The 20,922-nt window shown below is 38.1% G+C and overlaps 2 protein-coding genes across 2 annotated transcripts in view; one reads left to right on the top strand and one right to left on the bottom strand.

Moving 5' to 3' along the window:
• Window positions 1-1,056: 1,056 nt before the first annotated feature.
• On the bottom strand, window positions 1,057-11,097 carry LOC111321393 (eukaryotic translation initiation factor 3 subunit M). The gene is made up of 10 exons (XM_022924258.2): window positions 10,949-11,097; window positions 10,151-10,277; window positions 8,414-8,552; window positions 7,211-7,334; window positions 6,946-7,040; window positions 6,023-6,206; window positions 4,975-5,056; window positions 3,863-4,006; window positions 2,082-2,142; window positions 1,057-1,225 (listed from the first exon to the last, which is right to left on the bottom strand). Exons 1-10 carry the CDS (start codon window positions 10,994-10,996, stop codon window positions 1,096-1,098), a joined length of 1,134 nt encoding a protein of 377 aa, XP_022779993.1. The 5' UTR covers window positions 10,997-11,097; the 3' UTR covers window positions 1,057-1,095.
• Window positions 11,098-11,142: 45 nt separating this feature from the next.
• The window catches only part of LOC111321465 (RNA cytidine acetyltransferase), a 21,497-nt gene continuing 11,717 nt past the window's right edge, over window positions 11,143-20,922 (top strand). Inside the window, exons 1-13 of the mRNA XM_088735697.1 lie at window positions 11,143-11,298; window positions 12,230-12,321; window positions 12,883-13,054; window positions 13,632-13,754; window positions 14,344-14,405; window positions 15,772-15,886; window positions 16,679-16,786; window positions 18,154-18,287; window positions 18,683-18,776; window positions 19,045-19,143; window positions 19,686-19,822; window positions 20,046-20,303; window positions 20,777-20,873. Of these exons, the coding sequence (XP_088591823.1) occupies window positions 11,191-11,298; window positions 12,230-12,321; window positions 12,883-13,054; window positions 13,632-13,754; window positions 14,344-14,405; window positions 15,772-15,886; window positions 16,679-16,786; window positions 18,154-18,287; window positions 18,683-18,776; window positions 19,045-19,143; window positions 19,686-19,822; window positions 20,046-20,303; window positions 20,777-20,873 (1,599 nt within the window). The 5' untranslated portion in view covers window positions 11,143-11,190. The remainder of the gene's footprint in view (window positions 11,299-12,229; window positions 12,322-12,882; window positions 13,055-13,631; window positions 13,755-14,343; window positions 14,406-15,771; window positions 15,887-16,678; window positions 16,787-18,153; window positions 18,288-18,682; window positions 18,777-19,044; window positions 19,144-19,685; window positions 19,823-20,045; window positions 20,304-20,776; window positions 20,874-20,922) is intronic.

Raw genomic sequence — 20,922 nt, 5'->3', positions numbered from 1 at the left:
TCAAAAAGCTGAAAAAGTGGCCATTAAACCGACTTTATATTTTTGAGACTTTTGGTTTGGGAAGATCATGCTTTATCTATATGGTCTACTCCAGTAAAGTACGTTGTCAATATCAGATTCAGTCAGCATACTTGGAGCAAGGGATTGTGTTCCTCTCAAGCGAAAGGTCAAGGGAACGACCCCGAGCCACAGCAAGGTTTTGTCTTTCCTTTACCCTTTTATTTTCACTTTCGTCCTCAAAAGTGTGTTTTCTCGTTTCGCCCTGAACGTCACTATCATTTGCGCAGTAATCGGTATCTAAGATAACAGAGTAATTCGCAATTTCGTTCGTCAATAACTACGAGCAATCTATGAACCCACAAAGTTTGTCGGTGTAACATATAACCAAGCATAATTTTAAAACAGTAAATAGTTTGAACCCGGGGGTAACATGTTTAAATGAAGTGCGATCGTCCGGGTGAGAGTATAATTTTAAAAGCCACAAACATACGGACTTTCCGGCCTCTTTTGGGTCATGATAATTGTTGCCCTTGAGGCAGCAACTAATAAAATGATAAAACGGCTGCCTTTGAGTCGGTATAATTGTAAGCCGTGAGGTAACCACTGACAAAATGACGTAACGACTACTTCTTAATCAGAATAATTTTAGGCCTCGAGGTAGCCACTACCACAATGACTTGACGGCTACTTTGAGTCGGTCGAAAGGTTGCCACTGACACAATGAACTTACGACTCAGGACGCAGTCTTCACGTGCCCAAGGGGAAACTATGGCCTCAAAATTCACCATGTCAGCTTTCAACCCTTATATTCGGCCTGTTCGTGGTTGACCTTCAAGATGGTCGCCAACGCGTTGTCATGGGGATATGACGTCACAGTAAAGACCTCTATATTTCACACCACATTTTGCTGTTTTCTTCACTCTTAACGAGCAGATTCAAATTGGGGTCTACATATCTGAAAAGACCGGCGATTACAACAACCACCTGCCATCTTCAGCATTCGCGAAGAAGTTGGATCAATTTGCATGACAGTGAACAGAACGGGCAACAGCTAAATGCTTATTGAAATTTCTATGATAATCTTTAATGGTTCAATTAGCCATCTACAGCGGGAACAACAGCCTTTAGACTTGTACCAACACTCTGCAAACTCTGGCGCCATTCTTCCAAGCGATTTCTTAATTCTTGCCACTGATTGTTACCAAATGTTCGATGCGTTGCTGAGCTGCGAAGGTAAAGATAATTTCAAAGAATAAGTCATAGAGCGCTTTAGTAATCACAAATTGCACTAGTTTCGATTGACATCACTCTGTGATGGGTCAAAACAATTCCCAACACTTTTTCAACCAAACAGATGCAAAACTGAAACCAACATTGCCAAGACACTTGTCTTTTCCCGCCCTTTGAGCAAGTAATTTTTAACTCATATTCTGATTGGGTCTTTCAGACATTTGTCTTTGTTCTAATTGGCTACAGCAATTAGTTCAGTTCTGGTCTAAGGACAACGAATTCGAAAGCGATTTTGGATTTGACAAGACACTTGTCCGAGAGAACAATTTTAATCATGTTTAAAACGAGTTTTTTTATAGACCAGTTGCGGAGCAAAGTAAAGCGAAACCAACGCAGCCCTTTATCATTCTCGACTTTCATGATCATTGCCCTCTGCTTTCAGAAAGCCACGTTTAACATTACCTTGGAAACCGAAAGACGAATTTTATCACTTCAACAAGGGGCACGAATAACGGGGCGAAAAAAAAAAAGACAATCTAATTCCCTTCCATTCAGAATAGAAGTTTTCAATTGATGGTTGAAAGTGATCCAAGATTACTTTGCTTTACTTTACTCTGTGATTGGTCCAGAAAACCCGCGCCACTTCTCAATCAATCAAATGTAATACTAAAACCAATCTCAACCTGGTCACCCGTGTTTTCCCGCGCGTCAAGCAGTTTTCCTGTTTTTCACTTTGAGTTCTTATTTGTCATTTATGATATCAACAGTTGTTTTTAAAGGCAGCTGTGATTACTTTCGTTTTGGTTTTTCGACACTTGATTGAAAACTGCTCTAAAAGCAAATTGCTTTACCTGATGATGACTTTCTTGTTGACTTGGTCTATCCTGGTACGAACGAGTTTCGATCGAAGTGCTGCCAAAAGGAAAAAAAATCTTTTATAAAACTGAGAGGACACTTTAAATATTTGAACAGCAAACTTTAGTATAACCTAATGGTACAAAAACGTGATCATCAAGCAATCAAAAAGATGTAAAAAGGGAGAAAAATATTCCAGTAAACGGTTTGAACCAGGAGTAACAGCTGGTCGTTCGGTTGAGAGTAGTCTAAAGAAGGGCTGTAGTCGGTAGGGTTACCAGACACTTCGTGCCCAGCTAGGTCGATTGGTATCTGGGGCCCGTTTCTCGAAAGTCCCAGTAAATTAACGGGCCTAAAGCTATATTTTAGAATCAAAATTTAAATAATAGAGAACCAGTTTCTGGCATCTTAACCAACCCATTTTGTTTCTTTAGCGGAAAAGTTTTATTGTGTAATTCTAAAACCTTTCCGCAAACTCTCACCTTGAATGAAAACAGAACAGATTTACGGGCCCGATAAGTCACCGGAACGTTCGAGAAACGGGCCCCTGGTCAGTTGAGTCGTAATAAGGTATGTTTTCTGTGTTAAGCATGTTTAAATTTAAAGTAAGAACAGAATGAACGAATAAACGAGAATAAACGGATAAACGAGAGTAAACGAATTTACTCTCATTTATAGAAAGTGAGACAACTACACACCAGGCTTACACCATTTAATTCGTGTTTTTCTCGTTGCCATGTTCCCACCAATCACGTAGCTCCTTTTTCTGCGTTTAAAAGCACACACAACCCACAATTCCCCTATTCGCTCCGACGAAGGGCTACGCTCGAAACGTCAGCTTTTGTAATCGTTACGGTGGCCAATTTACCATTTCAACTTTGTTGATATATTCAAATTATTTCGTTACCCCCACCGACGCAGCGCCAAACAGTTTCTTTAGAAACTATCAGCCTTTACACCATTTAAGTTGACTTAAGGCGTATGGTTTGAAATCCAAACAAACAAGCAAACAAATACACGAAGTTATTTGGATATATCAACAAAGTTGAAATGGTAAATTAGCCACCGTAATGATTACAAAAGCTGACGTTTCGAGCGTTAGCCCTTCGTTGGAGCGAATAGGGGAATTGTGGGTTGTGTGTGCTTTTAAAGGCAGAAAAAGGAGCTACGTGATACACGAAGTTGACGAGTTACTAAAGTTGGTTAAGCTACCCACGTTAAAAAACAGGCGATTACAAGACATTGCCGTTCTTATGTACAAAGTAAAGAACGAACTTTGTCCTTTATACATTAAAGAAATATTCCAAAACAATAACATCAACCGTTATAGCTTAAGAAACTCAGATTTTGTTATACTAAGATTCAATACCGTGACGTACGGAAAACATAGTTTACGATATCTGGGTCCATTTCTCTGGCCCAGATTAGAAACGAAAATCAAAAACTCAGAATCTTTAAATACCTTTAAAACGAAAATCCGAAAATTAGACCTGATGGGAATGATGGGAGATAATTGTAAAAATTGTACACTATGCAGTAGTTAATTAAGCATCCTACAATGAGGGACTTACAGGATTTAGGATTTTAATCATAATCCTTAACTTTTAATTCACTATTAGTTAGGTGTCCACAATTAGTTTACGTAAATGTAAGCCAGATTTACCCAACACGTGAATAAAGTTTTTATCTTATCTTATCCTTTTATCTTTACCTTACAGAAAAACACACCCCTTGACTTTCGGCAGACATTACAGTGTAGAGTGAAATAATACCATACCCTCTATGATAAATTCTTCAATGTCATCCACACTAATATTAAGTTCCTTGCAGAGATCGTCAAAATGCACCTCTGACTTTGCTTCCCCAAGTGACATGAAAGTTAGGACTCGCATTTTGTGAAGGTTCTTCTCATGTGTCAAACCTGAACAATACAAAGTAACAATTTCAGATATCAACACACGCAGCAGTGCTCGACACTAACTTTTCAACTTACTAGCCAAGTGGCTAGAGACATCTTAGATGTTATGACAATCTCAGTTTGTTTACTAGCCAAACTGGCTGGTGAAATAAAAAAAAAAACACTTGCTAATACTGAATTTCTACTAGTCTGTGGCTAGTTGGCTACCATTAGTGTCGATCCCTGCTCCATTACACCCTGCAACGTTTTTACTTTTGTTTTTTAAACCCAGATATCTATAGCCCTAATAAAGCCGCAAACTTTAATTCTCATTAGCCTGAGTAGCAAGCATGCACTACCTAACAAACAAAGAGCTTTTCCACTTTCTGGCACGGAACACATTTTTCCGGATAATTATTACAACGTGATAAAGCCCCGGGGGAAGTTGGGAGGAAATGAAGACAGCCTACGAGTCACTCGCCTTCAGCTGATGATTTCTAAGCTTTCCTTGTATTCTCCCAGCATCACGAGAGGCTTCATCATGTTATAGAGCCCGGAAAAAAATGCGTTCCAATGCTATTATGACATAACCAGATCAAATGTGGGCTCTAAAATCTGTTAAAGCATCTACTTGAAAACTGCATTGTCCAATAAGATGATGCATACTATGTTAGGTGGTTTTCATCTTTCGAGTGTTTAGCCGCCATGTTGGATTTGCTGCAGACCGGGAGAATTGGGGCGAGAATGCCGGAGTGGGTGGGGGGACGGGGTTTTTCCCCTCCCCCTCCCCCTTACCAAATTTTTCTCTCTCCCTCCCACTAGCTGGGTAAACTTTTTACCTCACCCCAACTCTCCACTGTTTTTCTAGTTCAAGATGGTGGCCTGAACAACCGATGGGAATATCCACTTGCCCCACCAAAATCCGCCTGCATGCAGGCTAGTACTATGTTCATTTATGTTAGACATGCATAAAGTTATCCATAAGAACCTACCACAAGAATCAACAAAATCTTTGTTCTTTTCATAGAATTCCATGTAGTCAGCAAGTTTCCCAGAAACAAAGATGGTCAGTAGCTAAGAGAATGGAAAAACAGGCACATTAAAAGTTTTTCGATGAAGGCAATTGAGAGCAAGTTATGCAGAAATGTGTCTAGCAAACTTGTGGCAAAACAGACCCAGATATGCAGGGCCCTAATGTTGCCACAAAACTCAGGATCACTTGTCACTGTGCTAACCCCCCACTCTCGAACATCAGTATGCATATTCTCCATACTTTTCTTTACATATTTCCTAAGGCACTGACAAAGAGAATTTGTTTACTGATCAAGAGCTTCTTTAGTTGGTGATCATTTTCTTTATTCTTGTGACCTACGCATTCCATTCAGGGGTGACATTGTAAAGAGAAATTAAAGGCTGGTCACTCTTAAACATTTATTTATATTGATAATTATTATATGGCTGTGTTTCACAAGGACTGGGAACTACAGAATTCACAAATTTGATTGGCTGAAATCAATATTGAAAGCAGTCTAGTTTTTCCCATCTAGACCGGCATCTAGACTGTTCTAGAAGAATATAAAAATTGGCATATAAGACACAGCCATATAATAAACATCTTATTGACCGAGTTAGGTCGGTCTGTATGGGAGAATCTTGACCTCAGTCGCTGGTACAGATCTCACTGCATTCAGTCTGTACTGGTGACCTCGGTGAAGATTCTCCCATACAGACCTCCAGCTCGGTTAATAAGAACTAGGTATTAACATTGTTTCAAGTATGTCATCCAAGAATGCACTTCTTTTCCTAACTTTGCTGTTGCTTTAACAAACTTTAGCAAACTTTGGCAACAATCAATATATCAGATAAAAACTCAAACTATTTTCTGGTTTTTCATTGAAATTACCTGGAATTACCACATTTTCCTGAGCATTAAAGGCAGTTTGGTTATTTTCACTTTTAGTACTGATTTTGCATGTACAGCTGTACAAAAGAGTTCTATGGGCTAAACACTTCATGATCACCATGTTTTAAAGGCTGTACCTTGTAAATTGGTTCCCCTTGCAGTGCTGCAACTGGTGGAAGTGTCAGAAGGAAATCCATGATCAGGACATTTGGTCTTCCCAAAAGACTCACAATACAATTCTTGGCATCATCTTTAACTTCAGATGCATTTTCATCAGTATATGTCCTGAGAAGCTCTACCATGACTGATGTGGCCTCCTCACTTTTACAAAACAAAAAAGAAAAGGTTCAAATTTAGAGCAATTTTCAATGGAGTGTTGAAAGTGATCTGGGATTGCTTTGTTTTTGCTTTATTTCATTCTGTGATTGGTCCAGAAAACTCGCGCCACAGTCTCAACCAATCAGATGCAAAACTAAATTAAACCAATTATGCCTTACTTGCCCGCATTTTCCCGAGCATTAAAGGCAGTTTGGTTATTTTCACTTTTAGTTCTCATTGGTTCTTAAAGGCATATTTTCCTTTCTTCCGATTTGCTGTTGTGATTACATTTACTTTGGTTTTGGTTTAATGATTCTCAATTGAAAAAGCAATTTAATGCTGAAAATATTGTCAAAGTTACAAGAATTGTGGGCCTAATGGTCTGTAAAGCTCTTTACATCTTCTGTCCACTTTTTTCTTTCTTTCTTTCTTTCTTTCTTTCATTCTTTGAGTGAATAGCAAAGTGTTCATCAAAAACTGTGCCTCTTTATAAGTTAAACTCATCAACAGAATATAAAAGATAGGAGAGATTTACTTAACCACAGTTTTATAAAGAAATTCTGCCTCCTGTTTTATGTTTCTGTGACCACAGGAAGAGAGCTATAAATTAGTTCAGTGCTTTTAAAGCAACATGATTGACTTTACTTGCAAATTACTTCAGTTGAACTTTTTTTAAAAGAAGTAGCATGATCATTATGCCAAGTTAAGCATTTGGATGGTAAAAATGTAATTCCAGACTTGCCTTTGTCTGTCTTCTGTCAAGGCATCAAAAAGCAATCTGTATACTTTTCTGGCCTTCATTCCATCAACTTCCCACATATTTAGCCAACTCCTAACCTGAAAAAGCAGAAACATGACACAAAATGTGAGATCATTTTTATTAATAATAATAATTATGTAAACCAATCGCTCACAAGCAAACATATTTAAAGGATTATAAAAAGCATCAGTGGTACATAAGAAAAATATAAGAAAAAACTCAAAAGCAATAGTTTTCCTCCACCTACCTGATCCAAAGATACGTTTATCTGATCAATCAAACCAGCTTTTCCTGCAACCTTTACCTGTGTGCAGTAAACATCATAACGGACAGGATCTCTTTCATGAAGCCCGTTTAGCAGGATGCTTAGTCTGTTATTTATCAAATTAACAGAGAGGCTATCAGCAATTATTAAATGTTCAACTCTGAATATTGTATTTCTAGTGTTGTGAATGGTTCTCTCATCTTTGATTATAAGCTCATATTCTGAGTCACTTTACATGCATATGGAAATACATTGCACCAACTGTCAGGGCTCAACACTAATGGTAGCTAACTAACCACAGACTTAGTCTAGTAGAAATTCAGTCTTGGAGAGTGGTTTTCCATTTCCACAATCCAGTTTGGCTAGTAAACAAACTGAAATTGTCGTAACATTTAAGCTGTCTCTGGCCACTTGGCTAGTAAGTTGAGAAGTTGGTGTTGAGCCCTGGAGGGCTCAGCCCTTTGCTGAAAATTTGGTTTTACAATTTGTTGTTAGTGCTTATTGCTTGTGTTCTCCACTCCAAACTGTTTAACTGGACTTGGTGGTTGAAGCTAATCCAAAGAAAAATTAATAGTAAATGGAGATGTGTGCCTCCTCTTTAGAGGACACTTGCACCTCAAATAAATATATCTTATTAACCAAGTGCGAGGGCCGTACTGGGAGAATATCAGCCCGAGGTCTTAGCAGTATGGACTGAGCGCAGCAAGGTCCATACAAAAAGACTGAGGGCCGATATTTTTCCAGTACAGTCCTGAGCAAGCTTGGTTAATAAGAGATTTATTAGATGACTGAAGTTCAAAGGGACACGAGTGCGGTATCATTCGGGACCATTCGGGACAGTGCCTGGTCCAATACTGAGAGAATATTGACCGGCAATAGAGCATTTGGCTGATTTTAGAGCAATAGGGCATTGGCTGATTTTAGTTATTGGCCCTCTGACTTCCCGAGTTGTGTAATAATCACTATTACATGCTGTCCTTCTGAACTTCTGATAGGTTGAGGTGTACAGATGTTGTAAAAACAATTACCTTTAAGTCTTATTAACCATCTATATTGAAATGGTATTGTAAACATAAATTCATACACTAATTATTAGGCAATGTTGCCCATTGACATGCTGTAGAAAAAAAAAATTACTTATTTTTCTATTTAAACTAAAATCACCATGCCTGTAAGATTGCTTACATTCTAAGTCTGGTCAGAGATGTGTCCTCTTCAGATGTAACTTCAGCCACTTTGTCACAAAATTTTCTGATTAAGTCATCTCTTTTTTCTGTCACAATCAATATCAGGGAAAGAAGGCTGTTCATGACACCTTCAAGTTCTTAAAGGAAAGAAAATAAAAGCAAAACAACTGGATTTTGGAACCATTAATGCTTAGCAGTACATGATTATTTATATAATCCACACGATAGACATGCAAATTTTCCCCAATTCTAGAAGATAAGAATTTCCTTCTCTAGTAAATAACCTGTTCATAAACATTTATCTCCTATTAATGTTTCAATGACATCTAAAGAGGACAGATTACAGATATTCCATTAAGGAACTTCCAGGAACTATCTACTGCAGTTGACAACCCCTCAACCCTTTACACCATAGCATCAGTATGCATATTCTCCATACTATTCTCTATGCATTTCTTTAGGTGCTGACAAGGAGAATTTGTTTAACAATCAAGAGCTTCTTTAGCCAGTGATCATTTCCTTCATTCTTGTGACCATAATGTGTTATTCAGGAGTGACATTGTAGAGAGAATTAAGATGCTGATCCCTCTTAGGAGTAAGGGGGTAAAATTGCCAAACTAAAAGGTAAATATTGTGATGAAAAAACTGGCTTTGGTAGTTAAAGCAGGGTAAAGCCTGCTTATAAGCCAGGTGGCCCATCAGGCTGGTGCTTAACTCCAGTTTCCGAAGCATGAAGCGACTAGGAGTATTTCTACTCCCTGCTGGATGGAATGTTAGTCCATCGCAGGGTTACCCCCAGCATTAAAGTGCACCTAAACCCAAAAATTTTTTTTTCACTTAATGAAATAAGCTTATTTTTTGGAGTATTTCTGTGCAAAAATTTTTTAATCTACTCAAATCTTTGATTTTCTGTGCCCAGTCAAAATATGGAAAATCGGCCACCATCTTGCCCCACGACTGAGTTTAAAGAGGAATGGCTCTAGCGGGTAATGTAACATCAAATCGAGAACACGAAAGTCTGCATTTCACACATTTTCACTTGTTTGGGAAGGTTGTCGTCGATATTGTGCGAAATATGCCAACTAGGTGTGCTGTATGAGGAATTTATGAAGAGCGATACCCTCTTGCAAATTTCGCATGTTGCTACATCCTTATACAACACACTTGGTCGGCATATTTTCGGACAATAGTGAAAATGTGTGAAATGCAGACTTTCGTGTTCTCGATTTGATGTCACATTACCTGCTAGAGCCATTCCTCTTTAAACTCGGTCATGGGGCAAGATGGCGGCCGATTTTCTGTATTTTGACTGGGCACAGAAAATTGAAGATTTGAGCAAATAAAAAAATGTTTGCACAGAAATACTCCAAAAAATACACTTATTTCGTTAAGCGAAAAAAATTTTTTTGGGTTTAGGTGCACTTTAAATTCATTACTTCCTATTTTATTCTCCTGGGTGAAGAGAGGCACTGTGAGAGTAAAGCGCCTTGGCCAAGAACACAACACAATGTCCCCAGCCAGGGCTCGAACCCGGACCACTTGATCCGGAGTCGAGCACACTAACCATGAGGCCAACGTGCCTACCATAAAACTGGCTTTGGAACACTCTCAAAATTACATGCAAGATCATATTCTTCACTGTATATTCAGCTGAACATAGAAATTCCTCACCAAATTTATTCCCTAGTTCAATCATTTAAAACATAATTATACAGTAACTATAGAGGCACATTACCTGCTTCTGTCCTAAAGTTAATGTCACATGCTATCAACAGCTGCTCCAAATCCTCATGTAATGGAGACATGCTTTCTTCATTTATATCAGCCCCACAGGACTTAAGATAAGCTCGAATTTCCTGAGCCTAGTTTGAACAACAACAAAATGAAATTTTTTTTCTCAGTCATGGAAAAAAGTCAACTTCTGTGATCATTAGCATTTTTACATTTGAGAGTGTGGTATAAGAAGGAAACCCTAAGCATGTTTGTGACTCCTAAAGGAAGCTAGAAAAAGCTTACCATTTTTAATAATCGTCTAGGGAAAAAATGAACTTCATTTAAGAGGTACCATTCAGTTTTATTATTTTGTTGAGGTTCAGTATCACTCCTAAGTTTATTTTGCTTCCCTTTGTTTTTCTCGTGGACATGTAAACATTAAAATGCACACAAAAAATAGAAAGGTTACACCATGCAAGAAATTGGGGCAGATAACAACTGTAAGTTTAAAATTATAGACTGTACATGCATTTATTAGATGCAAAAGCTGTTTATGCTTGCAGCCGTCTAATGTGACTTTAAAAATTCATGAAATAATTGATGTTCCCTCGCATAATAACTTCAAGTTACTTAAAGCATTTTCACTACATTTAGGAATATATCAGATAAAGGGGAAAAGATAAAATCGTCTTACTTTTATAATGGGACTTCCTCGACTACATGTGACCGAAAAAGTTTTTCTACGAACTGATAGTCCAGCTTCAAAAATAAGCGTTGAGTGTTTGAAATGACTAGAAAGATGAAATAATTAGAAGGTTACCTGATCCTGCTCCTTAACATCGATAAAAGCCGGCAAGATCGGCTCCATTTTTATCAAAAAATTCAGAGTTTCTCGATCCTAAGAGTAATCGATTCGCAACAATCACGTTTTCGAAAGGCTCCGCTGACCAAAGAGCCTTGTCTAATCTTTCGTCATGTAGGTTACCCCGAATGTTTTGTTTTCGGATGTGCATACATGACAGACATTTTGCACCACGTGGAGACCTGAGCGATCTTAGCAAAATGGTGCTGAAGAAGGTAGACAATCGCATCCGAGTTTTGATTGAAAATGGCGTCCAGAAGAAACAGCGATCATTGTTTGTTATTGTGGGCGATAAAGGAAGAGATCAAGTAAGTTGAACGATGCTTGATAGGTCGTTCTGAAGTCTAGTATCATCAAGTAAATTTGCAGCCAACGAGGATATATTATATTAGAGGGTATTTTGTCTGTTTGTTTTCATCAGTGTCTCACCAAAATAAACGTCATAGGGAAAATATCCTATTTGGAGGATACAAATAGTAGCGGTACGTCTTATTCAACTGGTTCGAAGTAAGGCAGGTTTTTTCATCGTAGAATTGAAACTCTCTGGTCGTATGCGTTTTGCAAATTGAATGATTCAGTGTTCTACCTGAATCTTATTTTAGATCTAAATTAATATTCTAAAATTTACATGCCGTGACAACGATTTGGATTTATCTCCTCTGTGAGTAACGTACCGTGGGACAACAGATTTTGAAAAATATCTCCTTGAAAAAACTTTCTGTAACAACTGTGCAACTGTTCTGGCAAAACTGCCATGTGACAAGCTTGAGACAATATTAAGCATTGGAAGAGATGGTACCTGTCATTAACTGACTTGTACTGCTCTGATGAGGACAAACAGATTAAACAGAACAGCTGAATCATTAACGAAATGCACCCAAACAATGGTTTTTATGACATGCGCATCTCTATGACTTTGTACTAATGCAATGATGAATGCAAGTATTAACTTCTTAGACCTGATATCACAATGTTGATGATCAGGGATGAACAGGAATCTTCTCTCTGAGCATACATGTACACACAGGTTATGCAAGCATGTCTGTTGTAATTTCAGGACTTGTTAAGAATAGATCAGGCTAATCCTTCGAGCAATCACTTTGACCAATATCTTTCTTTCTGTTTGTGCACACAGATCAGTTAGGGAATATGCAGTGTACAATGAAAATATAGACATGGATTTTTCAAGACATGCAACCAGTACTAGTCTAATATGGCTTTTATTGATTTTTTATTTAGGTTGTAATCCTTCATCACATGCTATCCAAGACAGCAGTCAAAGCAAGACCAACAGTTCTGTGGTGTTATAAGAAAGAACTGGGATTTAGTAGGTAATAAAATTTTGTAATGTGGCTTCTTTTATTATGGCAATTGTGTAATTTTAATGGGCTGTCACTCATGAGGAAAATTTTTCCAAACAAATGCCAATGTCAGTCAGTAACTACAATTTCCTGAAATGTATGTGCTTTGCTTCCTAAGATAAACATCTTTGTTAGGTCAACAATCTGACATGCCTTTAAAGTACATTCAATAATAATTTAATTGAAGTCAACCTGTGTGGGGCCCTTTTCTATATTAATGAGTCAATTTTCAGCATATTATAATACAAATAACATTCATGAAATGGGAAACAGAACTATTATGTCGAACCGGATTATGGTGCCTCCTACATGTAACACATACAAGTCATTTGACTAATAAAACCTGTGTGTGTCCTGGAAAACATACACTACAAAGTTAATTTAGTTTTTGTAAATCTCAAATCGCAGTTTACAATATCAATCTGATAACATTGTAAAATGTAGTAATAAGGTGAATATCTTAGGCTACAAGTAGGGTTAAAACTGTTAGTACTAATTACTTAAACTATGCATATCTTTGTTCTTTATCAGTCACAGAAAGAAAAGGATGAAACAATTGCAAAAGAAAATCAAGAGTGGAACCTTAGATCTAAAGAAGGATGACCCATTTGAGTTGTTTGTATCTGCTACAAATATTCGCTATTGTTACTATGCTGAAACCCACAAGATACTTGGAAATACATATGGCATGTGTGTGCTTCAGGTTGGCAAGATAATCAATTTCCTTTTTCATAAGAATGCATTCTCACTTGAAACTCCTTGTAAACACTGCTTTCTGTGCCATTTGTTAGGTGCTCAATAAATATACTAAGTCTACAGATATTTACTAGATCAACTGAAGGTAAAGTCAACTTATGTTCCTTTGACCACACTATTGGTAAGAGCCTACCCAGGTTCCTACCATTGACTGACCAAAGGTGGAGTGTTTCCACTCTCTTGGTTGGGGTGCTAGTGCACAACAACTTACCCCCTCCCCCCTTGCATTTTAGCAGGTTTCTTTTTCAATTTGGTGATACCCATTCATTTGCAAAGGTGGAGATAGATATTGAGGTATATATCAATATCTATCTCCACCAAAGGTGGAGATAGATATTGAGAACAATAACAGAGAAACCTTTGCTGTGATTTAAACTCTGAATTTGGTTGGCTTACCATAAGGCAATCACAGTTCACAAATAATTATTTCCATAACTGAAGTACATTCATGCTACTTACTTACAGATAATTATTGAAGTATGATTTTGTTCTATGCATTTTTTCCCTTATCGTGTTTGGTACAGGATTTTGAAGCTTTAACACCAAATCTACTGGCCCGAACTGTGGAGACAGTTGAGGGAGGTGGTTTGATAGTGCTTCTGCTGAGAACAATGTCATCCTTGCAACAGCTTTACACTCTTGCCATGGTAAGATTTTTTTAATCAAATTTTTACATTTCATTATGATCCATTTAATTACGTAGTTTATAATTGATATGCAGTGTGTATTCAAACAGTTTGCACAGTTAATTGTGTTCTGATAATTTTTTTTAATTACTGTGGAAATAAAAGGAAGGGGATGTTATTTAGTGCATGACATAGGACGGTATGATCTGAGGAAAATAACTCAAAGTGCCCCAAACCTGGGGCTCCACCACCTAGCTATAAAAGACTTATGGCAGGCCAGACTGTTAACTGGGTCCCTTAAAACAAATTTCCCGTGTACTGCTAGGATAGGAATATTGATATGTGATATGTTGATATGCCATATGTAATGCTGAAATTTGTTAAGTGGAAATAGTTTGACAAGTATATGGCAGTTAAGGTGACATTGATAGCAATACTAAGTCTTATTTAACAAACAAAGTTCTGTCATTGAAATCCAGCCACCAAAATACTGTCAGTTTATCAAATTAGCTTCTTTATTGTAATGTGTTGAGTGAAAGCCTCAGACCTTAGGTGCTTCATGTAGATTGACAATACTTGGATTACAGTGTATGTTAAATGTGTTTCTTAGGATGTCCATTCTAGATATAGAACAGAGTCTCATCAAGATGTTGTTGGAAGATTTAATGAAAGGTTTGTTCCTTCTTTGTCCAGCTGCTGCATGTTTCATGCAACTTACATTTTGCACTTTCAGTACATGATTTGAACCTAGGAGTAACATGTGAGAATGTAGTCTGATCATCTGGTAGTGTTGTCGTAAGAAGGACTGTTGTCAGTAGTGGCGACTGATGTTTCGACAACCTGAGGGAAAGTCATCATCAGACTGTGGTAATGACTTCAGCTTAGGTTGTTGAAACATCATCATCAGAGGAAGCAGGAGTCATCATCAGACGCTGATGCTGACTTCTGCACAGTTTGTTGAAATGTCAGTCACTACTACCAACGCTAGTCATCCTCAGGACTACACTCTCCACATGATCAGAGTACATTTAATTTTGACCTTTACAATCTTGCACCAAGGTCCAGAGGTTTGGAATTCCCTTCCGTGTGATCTTATCTTATCCCACAGATTCTCCATCTTGAAGACTTCACTTAAAAAATTCTTATTGATAGAAAACTAATTTAAACTTGCCCGTCCACAGTTAGCAAATCTATCTTTTACATCGAGTGTGGAACCCAGGCTTGATTAAGCTTCTAGCTTTTGCTGGGTTTCCTTGCCCCACTATCTCTAAATGACCCTAAATTTAATTTTATCTAGTTTAAGTAAAGATTGTTGTAAAATAATATCATTATAGTTATTATTTTAGATTGCTGTAAACAACTGTAATTTATTTTTGTGTGTGTAAGTGGCAAATAAAATAAATAACCAAATAAGTAAATGAATAAATAAACGGTTGGGAAGAAACAGACTCTGGATTGGGTTTGATTTCAGGCAGCATTTGCGCAGACCAAAGAACCTGAGTGGTGCTTTTTTGTTTTGGTTTATTTGTATTTTGCTGCATAAAAATTATAAATAATGGTTTTTATATCCATAAATGTTATTGTAAGATAGGAGAAAAATTATTTGAATTCTTAAGATACTTGTTAAGTCACAATATACATTGTAGACATACATGATTGTACTTAAATATGAAAAAGAAGCAGAAGCCCCTAATCTTAATGTACTACACCCTAACATCAGTATATATATTTTCCATACTGTTCTCTTTACATGTATTGCTTATGGTATTGAAGTGGAAAGTTATTCAAAACATTGCTGGGCTTCTGTAATTGGCAGTTGTTTCCATTATTGTCATGACCTTAATTCTTCATTCAAAGATGGTATTGTTGGGATTAATTAGAGGGCAGGCACTCTCAGAAGTTAAAGGGCTGATTTGTGAATCTTTTAAAGCAGTTACAGCTGTTTGTTTATTTGCATATAAATATTATACATCTTTCAGTTCTTGAAATTTGCTTTTAACGTAAGAAATGTATCCCTTTTTCTTTTTGCCTTCAACAGATTCATATTGTCGCTGACCTCAAATAAGAATTGCATGGTTATTGATGACCAGTTGAACATTCTCCCCATTTCTTCTCATACTCTATCAATCACTGCATTACCACCTAAATCAAAGGTAACTGTGATAGTAATGTTCATTCATAGTTCAAAGGAGAGGTAGTTGACAGTGAAGATGAAGTTGTTCCATATTGTTGTGGAAGTGTTAAAGAGGCAAGGCACTGGCACAATGAATGTGGTAATGATTTTATTCACATGAAGTAGAGTAAGCTTAGAAGTTTCAAATGGTGGGAAAAATCAATGGCATTAAACTCTTTTTCTTTGTTGGTCTCAAAAGCCTTGAAACTCCACTTGCTTATTTCTTGATTGCTTTTCATTATAAACCTGAAAATTGACTCAAGCCTTGATCCCCAAAGTTTTGAAAGATTGAGGATCAATAATTGGGGATCTACCCTCCAGCTGGCGAATATCTTTGACAGATCCCAAAAGATGTTTATGAGGACCTTTGAGGATCCTACTGAGGATCTCCATGAATATCTTTATAACATTTCTTCAAGGATCTTCAAAATTTTTGTTAAGACCTTTAAAGATCATTGAAAGATCATGGAAAGATCCTCAAGATATTGCCAAGAAATTGGCAGATCCTTGAAGATCTTAACACAAATTAAAGAATTAAAATATCCTTAACAATCAGTTTTCAAGGGGGTGCCAACTTACAATTAAGGGGGGTACTAAAGTTTAGATACTAGTCATGTAATTATCAGCATTATAGCATGCTGAGACAGACTTGCTAACAAAAGGTTAACCAATAAAAGCAAATCGGCTCAGAGCAAATTTAGATAAAAAAATAATGTAGATGTCATACAGGCTAGTGAAAATATGTGCCTATGCCATTTATTTTTTCTTGCAGGAAGAATCTATGAATGCAAATGAAATTGAGCTTAAGAGTTTGAAAGAATCATTGCAAGACACACAACCTGTTGGAGGTATTGTTAACTGTTGCCACACTCTTGATCAGGTCAGTTTCTATGTTAATTATGCATGTACATTGATTTGTATTTTTGGTTAAATTATTTGATCAAAAATGGTGAGAAAAAATTCAAACTCCTAATAACATCTACTTACAAGAGCCCCTGCCCTGATAACCATCAGCCCAAAATTTGGTCACCGGATAACAAAGGTCCTATACTTTGGTAACAGGATGACATTTAACCTAGACCTATCCTGTATCCATATTTCACTTGACTTGTGTACGTATACCCATCTCCATATTTGGAGAACTGACCTATCCTGTACCTATACCTATTTCACATGTGTGCGCATACCCATCCCATACTCATATCTGGAGAACTGACCTGAGGTGTGCATTTATTGATATGGGTACTGGTAGACAGTGGACCTCTATTTTGGTACAGGGGCTAACTGGCTGCTACTCTTGGGTTCACTGGTTAGTGGAAGAAAACAGAAATTAGTAACAGTAGATACTGCACAAAGGAAGAGTGCTATTAAGTGCTATTAGTAGTACTATTCACCTCCGAGTAGTGGACGAGACCAAATCGTGCATCATGAGTTTAATTTGTGACCATTTTTGGTATATTGAAAGAAATAAACTAATTTTTTTGATTGATATCTGTGTGGAATATTCTAATGCAATTATTCACCTCAGTGTTGGTGAAAGTGGTGGATATCTATTGTACCTCAATGCTTTGCAGCAGGTAAACATCCACTGCTATTCACCTCCACTTCAGTGAATAATTGTCAATCAATATAGATAGAATTGAGGATGTATTTCTTAATATTATCAACAAACATGCACCTCTTAGAGTTCTGAGGGGGGCTCACTGAGGGGGGCTCACTAAGGGGGGCTCACTGAGGGGGGGCTCACTGAGGGGGGCTCACTGAGGGGGGCTCACTGAGGGGGGCTCACTGAACTCTTGCTTGGATTACTGTTGATATTTAGCAACCAGTGCAGGGGTTTCATTAAGGGCCAGGCACCGGGCAAATTGACCGGTTGTGAGGACGGTTTTGCCCACCTGATTTGACGGTCTGGAGGAAAGTTTATCCAGTAAAGAAGTTCAGTTCAAAGAGTTTTGCCCGCCTGTGAAAACCAGTTGCCCTCCTGCAGAAAACATTAGTGAAGCCCTTGCCAGTGTCCTCCAGAACAGGGCAAGAAATGCTTTGCATTATTGCAAAAGAGTGAAAGATACATAAAAGGTCAAAGTCTAATTTAATTGGACAAAAATGCTCTCAACTGACTTACGTTTAAGGGTACATTTACTTGTATCTTTCATTATAAAGTGACAGTAACTGTTTATGTACTGTGCTTTTTCAAATAGAAGAAACTTACAAACACTCCTTTGACTGTCCCTTTGTTTACATTTCCAGGCAAAAGCAGTTCTCAAATTCATTGAAGCAATATCAGAGAAGACCTTAAGAAGCACAGTTACCCTAACAGCAGCCCGTGGTCGTGGAAAATCAGCTGCCCTAGGACTGTCATTGGCTTCTGCTGTTGCGTTTGGGTATGCTATAAAATTAAAAAAAAAATACGTATTAGATGTAGCGAGATCTTAAAAAAAGAATGTAACGTTACAAATTTTAATGCAGAAATAAATTTTATTTCACTGTGGTGATCAGATTCTTCTACATGAGAGAAGAACCCTCCTAATTTTGCTTCTTTCCTCAGGGTGTGGCCTTATAGCTTAGTTGAGAGGGACAGGTTGGAATCCTGTGAAAGCGTGAATTTTTTCAGGCTTCTGTTTTCCAGTTCCTTAAATTGCATCTCACCTGCAAGGATCGTTTCTTAACCGAATTTAAACGTGTCACATATCTGAAAATCACTTTTCATTGGTATCATTCTCGTTTTCAGCTTATCAAGAGGAGTAAGTTGAAGTTCTTTTGTGTTTCTGTCTTGCAGGTACTCAAACATGTTTGTGACATCACCAAGTCCAGAGAACTTGCACACTTTGTTTGAGTTTGTCTTTAAAGGGTTTGATGCCCTGGAATTTCAGGTATGGAAAAGAAATCTGTTGCAATATTGATATTAATTATTTTTAATTAGTTCACCCTTTAACTGCTAGAAGTGATTAACAAGCAACTTCTCCCTATAATATCCATACATTATCCAGCAAACAGGTGATGAGAGTACACAGACTTATCAGGTAGAAGTTGTTGTCTTGATCTAACACCAAATTCTTGTAACTAATTTACAAGGAAATGTGTAGCAGCTATAAGAGAGAATTAACAATCAACGCTAACAATGTCTGTAATAAACAACAGGAACATCTAGACTATGAGCTTGTGCAGTCAACCAATCCAGAGTTCAACAAAGCAGTTGTGCGAGTGAATATTTTCAGGGACCATCGACAAACAATCCAGGTAACAAAGTAGAATGTTTATTACTATCAATGCTACCTGTGATGACAGACCCTCAATTAGAGTGTAAAAGTGCGGACCTATACGGCCCCGCGCTTGCTTTTATCGAAAACGTTAGATAAAAATGCACGTACATACACGAGGGTCGTACACGATGGCGTAAGCAGTGCCGGAAAAAGCCATGCGGCCCCCCCCGAGGTGCGAGCTGATAGAAGAAAGGAAGCTGCGCGGCTGAAGAGGCTGTGCGGGGGGGTGGGGAGAATGGGAGGAGGCGTACGGCTATTTTATGACCCCACCCGGGCCATTGTGCGCAGATTTCATGAGCGGAGTTTGTCTAATGTTTTCTAATGAAGGCGCCGTACAGGTCATGTTATAATATTTCTTTTATTTGATTTGGATGGTGACTGCCACTCAGGCTTTCAAACCATTAGTCACGGTGCTGTAGTTGACGACACCCAGGGCTACTCTCTTGCTGAAGATCAGAAAAGTAGACCGACTGCAGTGTTCTACACCTCAAAAATTTAACTACGAACTCTCCTTTTTAGTACATTCACCCATCAGACGCCCACAAGCTTGGCCAAGCAGAGTTGGTCGTTATTGATGAAGCTGCTGCCATTCCACTGCCTTTGGTGAAAGAACTTATGGGACCATACCTTGTGTTTTTGTCATCAACAGTCAATGGGTAAGGCTGCAGGCATTTACTACTTTGGCATGTTCTTGTGTGTGATATGGTCGCAATCAGCTTTCTTTAATGAGGGTATTTTTAGTGTGAAGAATGATAAGTATGCGGTCCATTCATGCTGCATGAGAGAGGATGAGGGGTATTGTCACTATAAATTTCACAGATTAACAGCATGGGTGAACACTAAACTTAGGTGACGTACCTGCGTTTTGTTCTCTTCCAGGTATGAGGGAACAGGCCGATCTCTCTCCTTAAAACTGATCCAACAGCTCAGGGAACAAAGTACAACTCGTGGTCCTTCCAATAAAGGCAACAGCTCCACACCCTTGGGCCGCAGTCTTCATGAAATAACTCTGAACGAGTCCATCCGTTATGCACCGGGAGATGAGGTGGAAAGATGGTTAAACCATCTTCTCTGTTTGGACGCCACTGTGGTGCAGAGGCTCTCTTCTGGTTGTCCACTGCCTGAAAATTGTGATTTGTATCCTTTGCAGTGATAGTGATAGTGCTTTTCTAGTCTTATCATGTATCATGGTAAGGACGGCCGCCAAAAAGGAAGAAGAAAAAGAAAGAAAGAAAAAGCAAAAGATGAATAAAAGGATCGGCTCGAGAAAGGGACTGACTTCTCACGACGAAAGGGAACTTTCGTTTATATCACATGAATGTCTTTGCCTGTTTCAAGCGTTTTGTTAGTAAACAGCGTGATAGCAACGGAGGAGTGAAAAAAACGAGGAAGGCTTGGGTCCAAAGGAAGAACCAAAACCTCTCTCGCTTTTCACTCCGCCGTTACTCTGGCGCTGTTTACTATTTCGCTCCGTTTTATACTGACTGAAAGCCCGCAACAGGCTAATTATGCCTACATTTTGATCTCGTTGTACATAGTTCTCGTCATTTACCATTACTTTAACAGTAAACGTCTTCAAGCTTCGCACCTCTTAACTGGTTTTTCATTAGATATTACGTCAATCGGGATACATTGTTTTCTTATCACAAAGCGTCCGAAGTCTTCTTGCAAAGGCTCATGGCTCTTTACGTAGCTTCTCACTACAAGGTGACTAACTGTTTTATTGTTTTCTTCGATTCTTCATTCGAATAGGACT

This window comes from Stylophora pistillata, chromosome 10 (assembly GCF_964205215.1).
Source record: "Stylophora pistillata chromosome 10, jaStyPist1.2, whole genome shotgun sequence".
NCBI lineage: Eukaryota > Metazoa > Cnidaria > Anthozoa > Scleractinia > Pocilloporidae > Stylophora > Stylophora pistillata.
The sequence above is the reverse complement of the archived record's forward strand: the minus strand, read 5'-3'. Positions and strand labels throughout refer to the sequence as shown.

Coding starts and splice junctions, on each gene's coding strand:
- LOC111321393 (XM_022924258.2), bottom strand. CDS start 10,996: ATGGAGCCGATCTTGCCGGCTTTTATCGATGTTAAGGAGCAGGATCAG. Junction 7,335..8,413: donor TCTCTGACCAGACTTAGAAT/GTAAGCAATCTT, acceptor GATAAATAACAG/ACTAAGCATCCTGCTAAACG. Junction 5,057..6,022: donor AAGGGGAACCAATTTACAAG/GTACAGCCTTTA, acceptor CCATTCTCTTAG/CTACTGACCATCTTTGTTTC.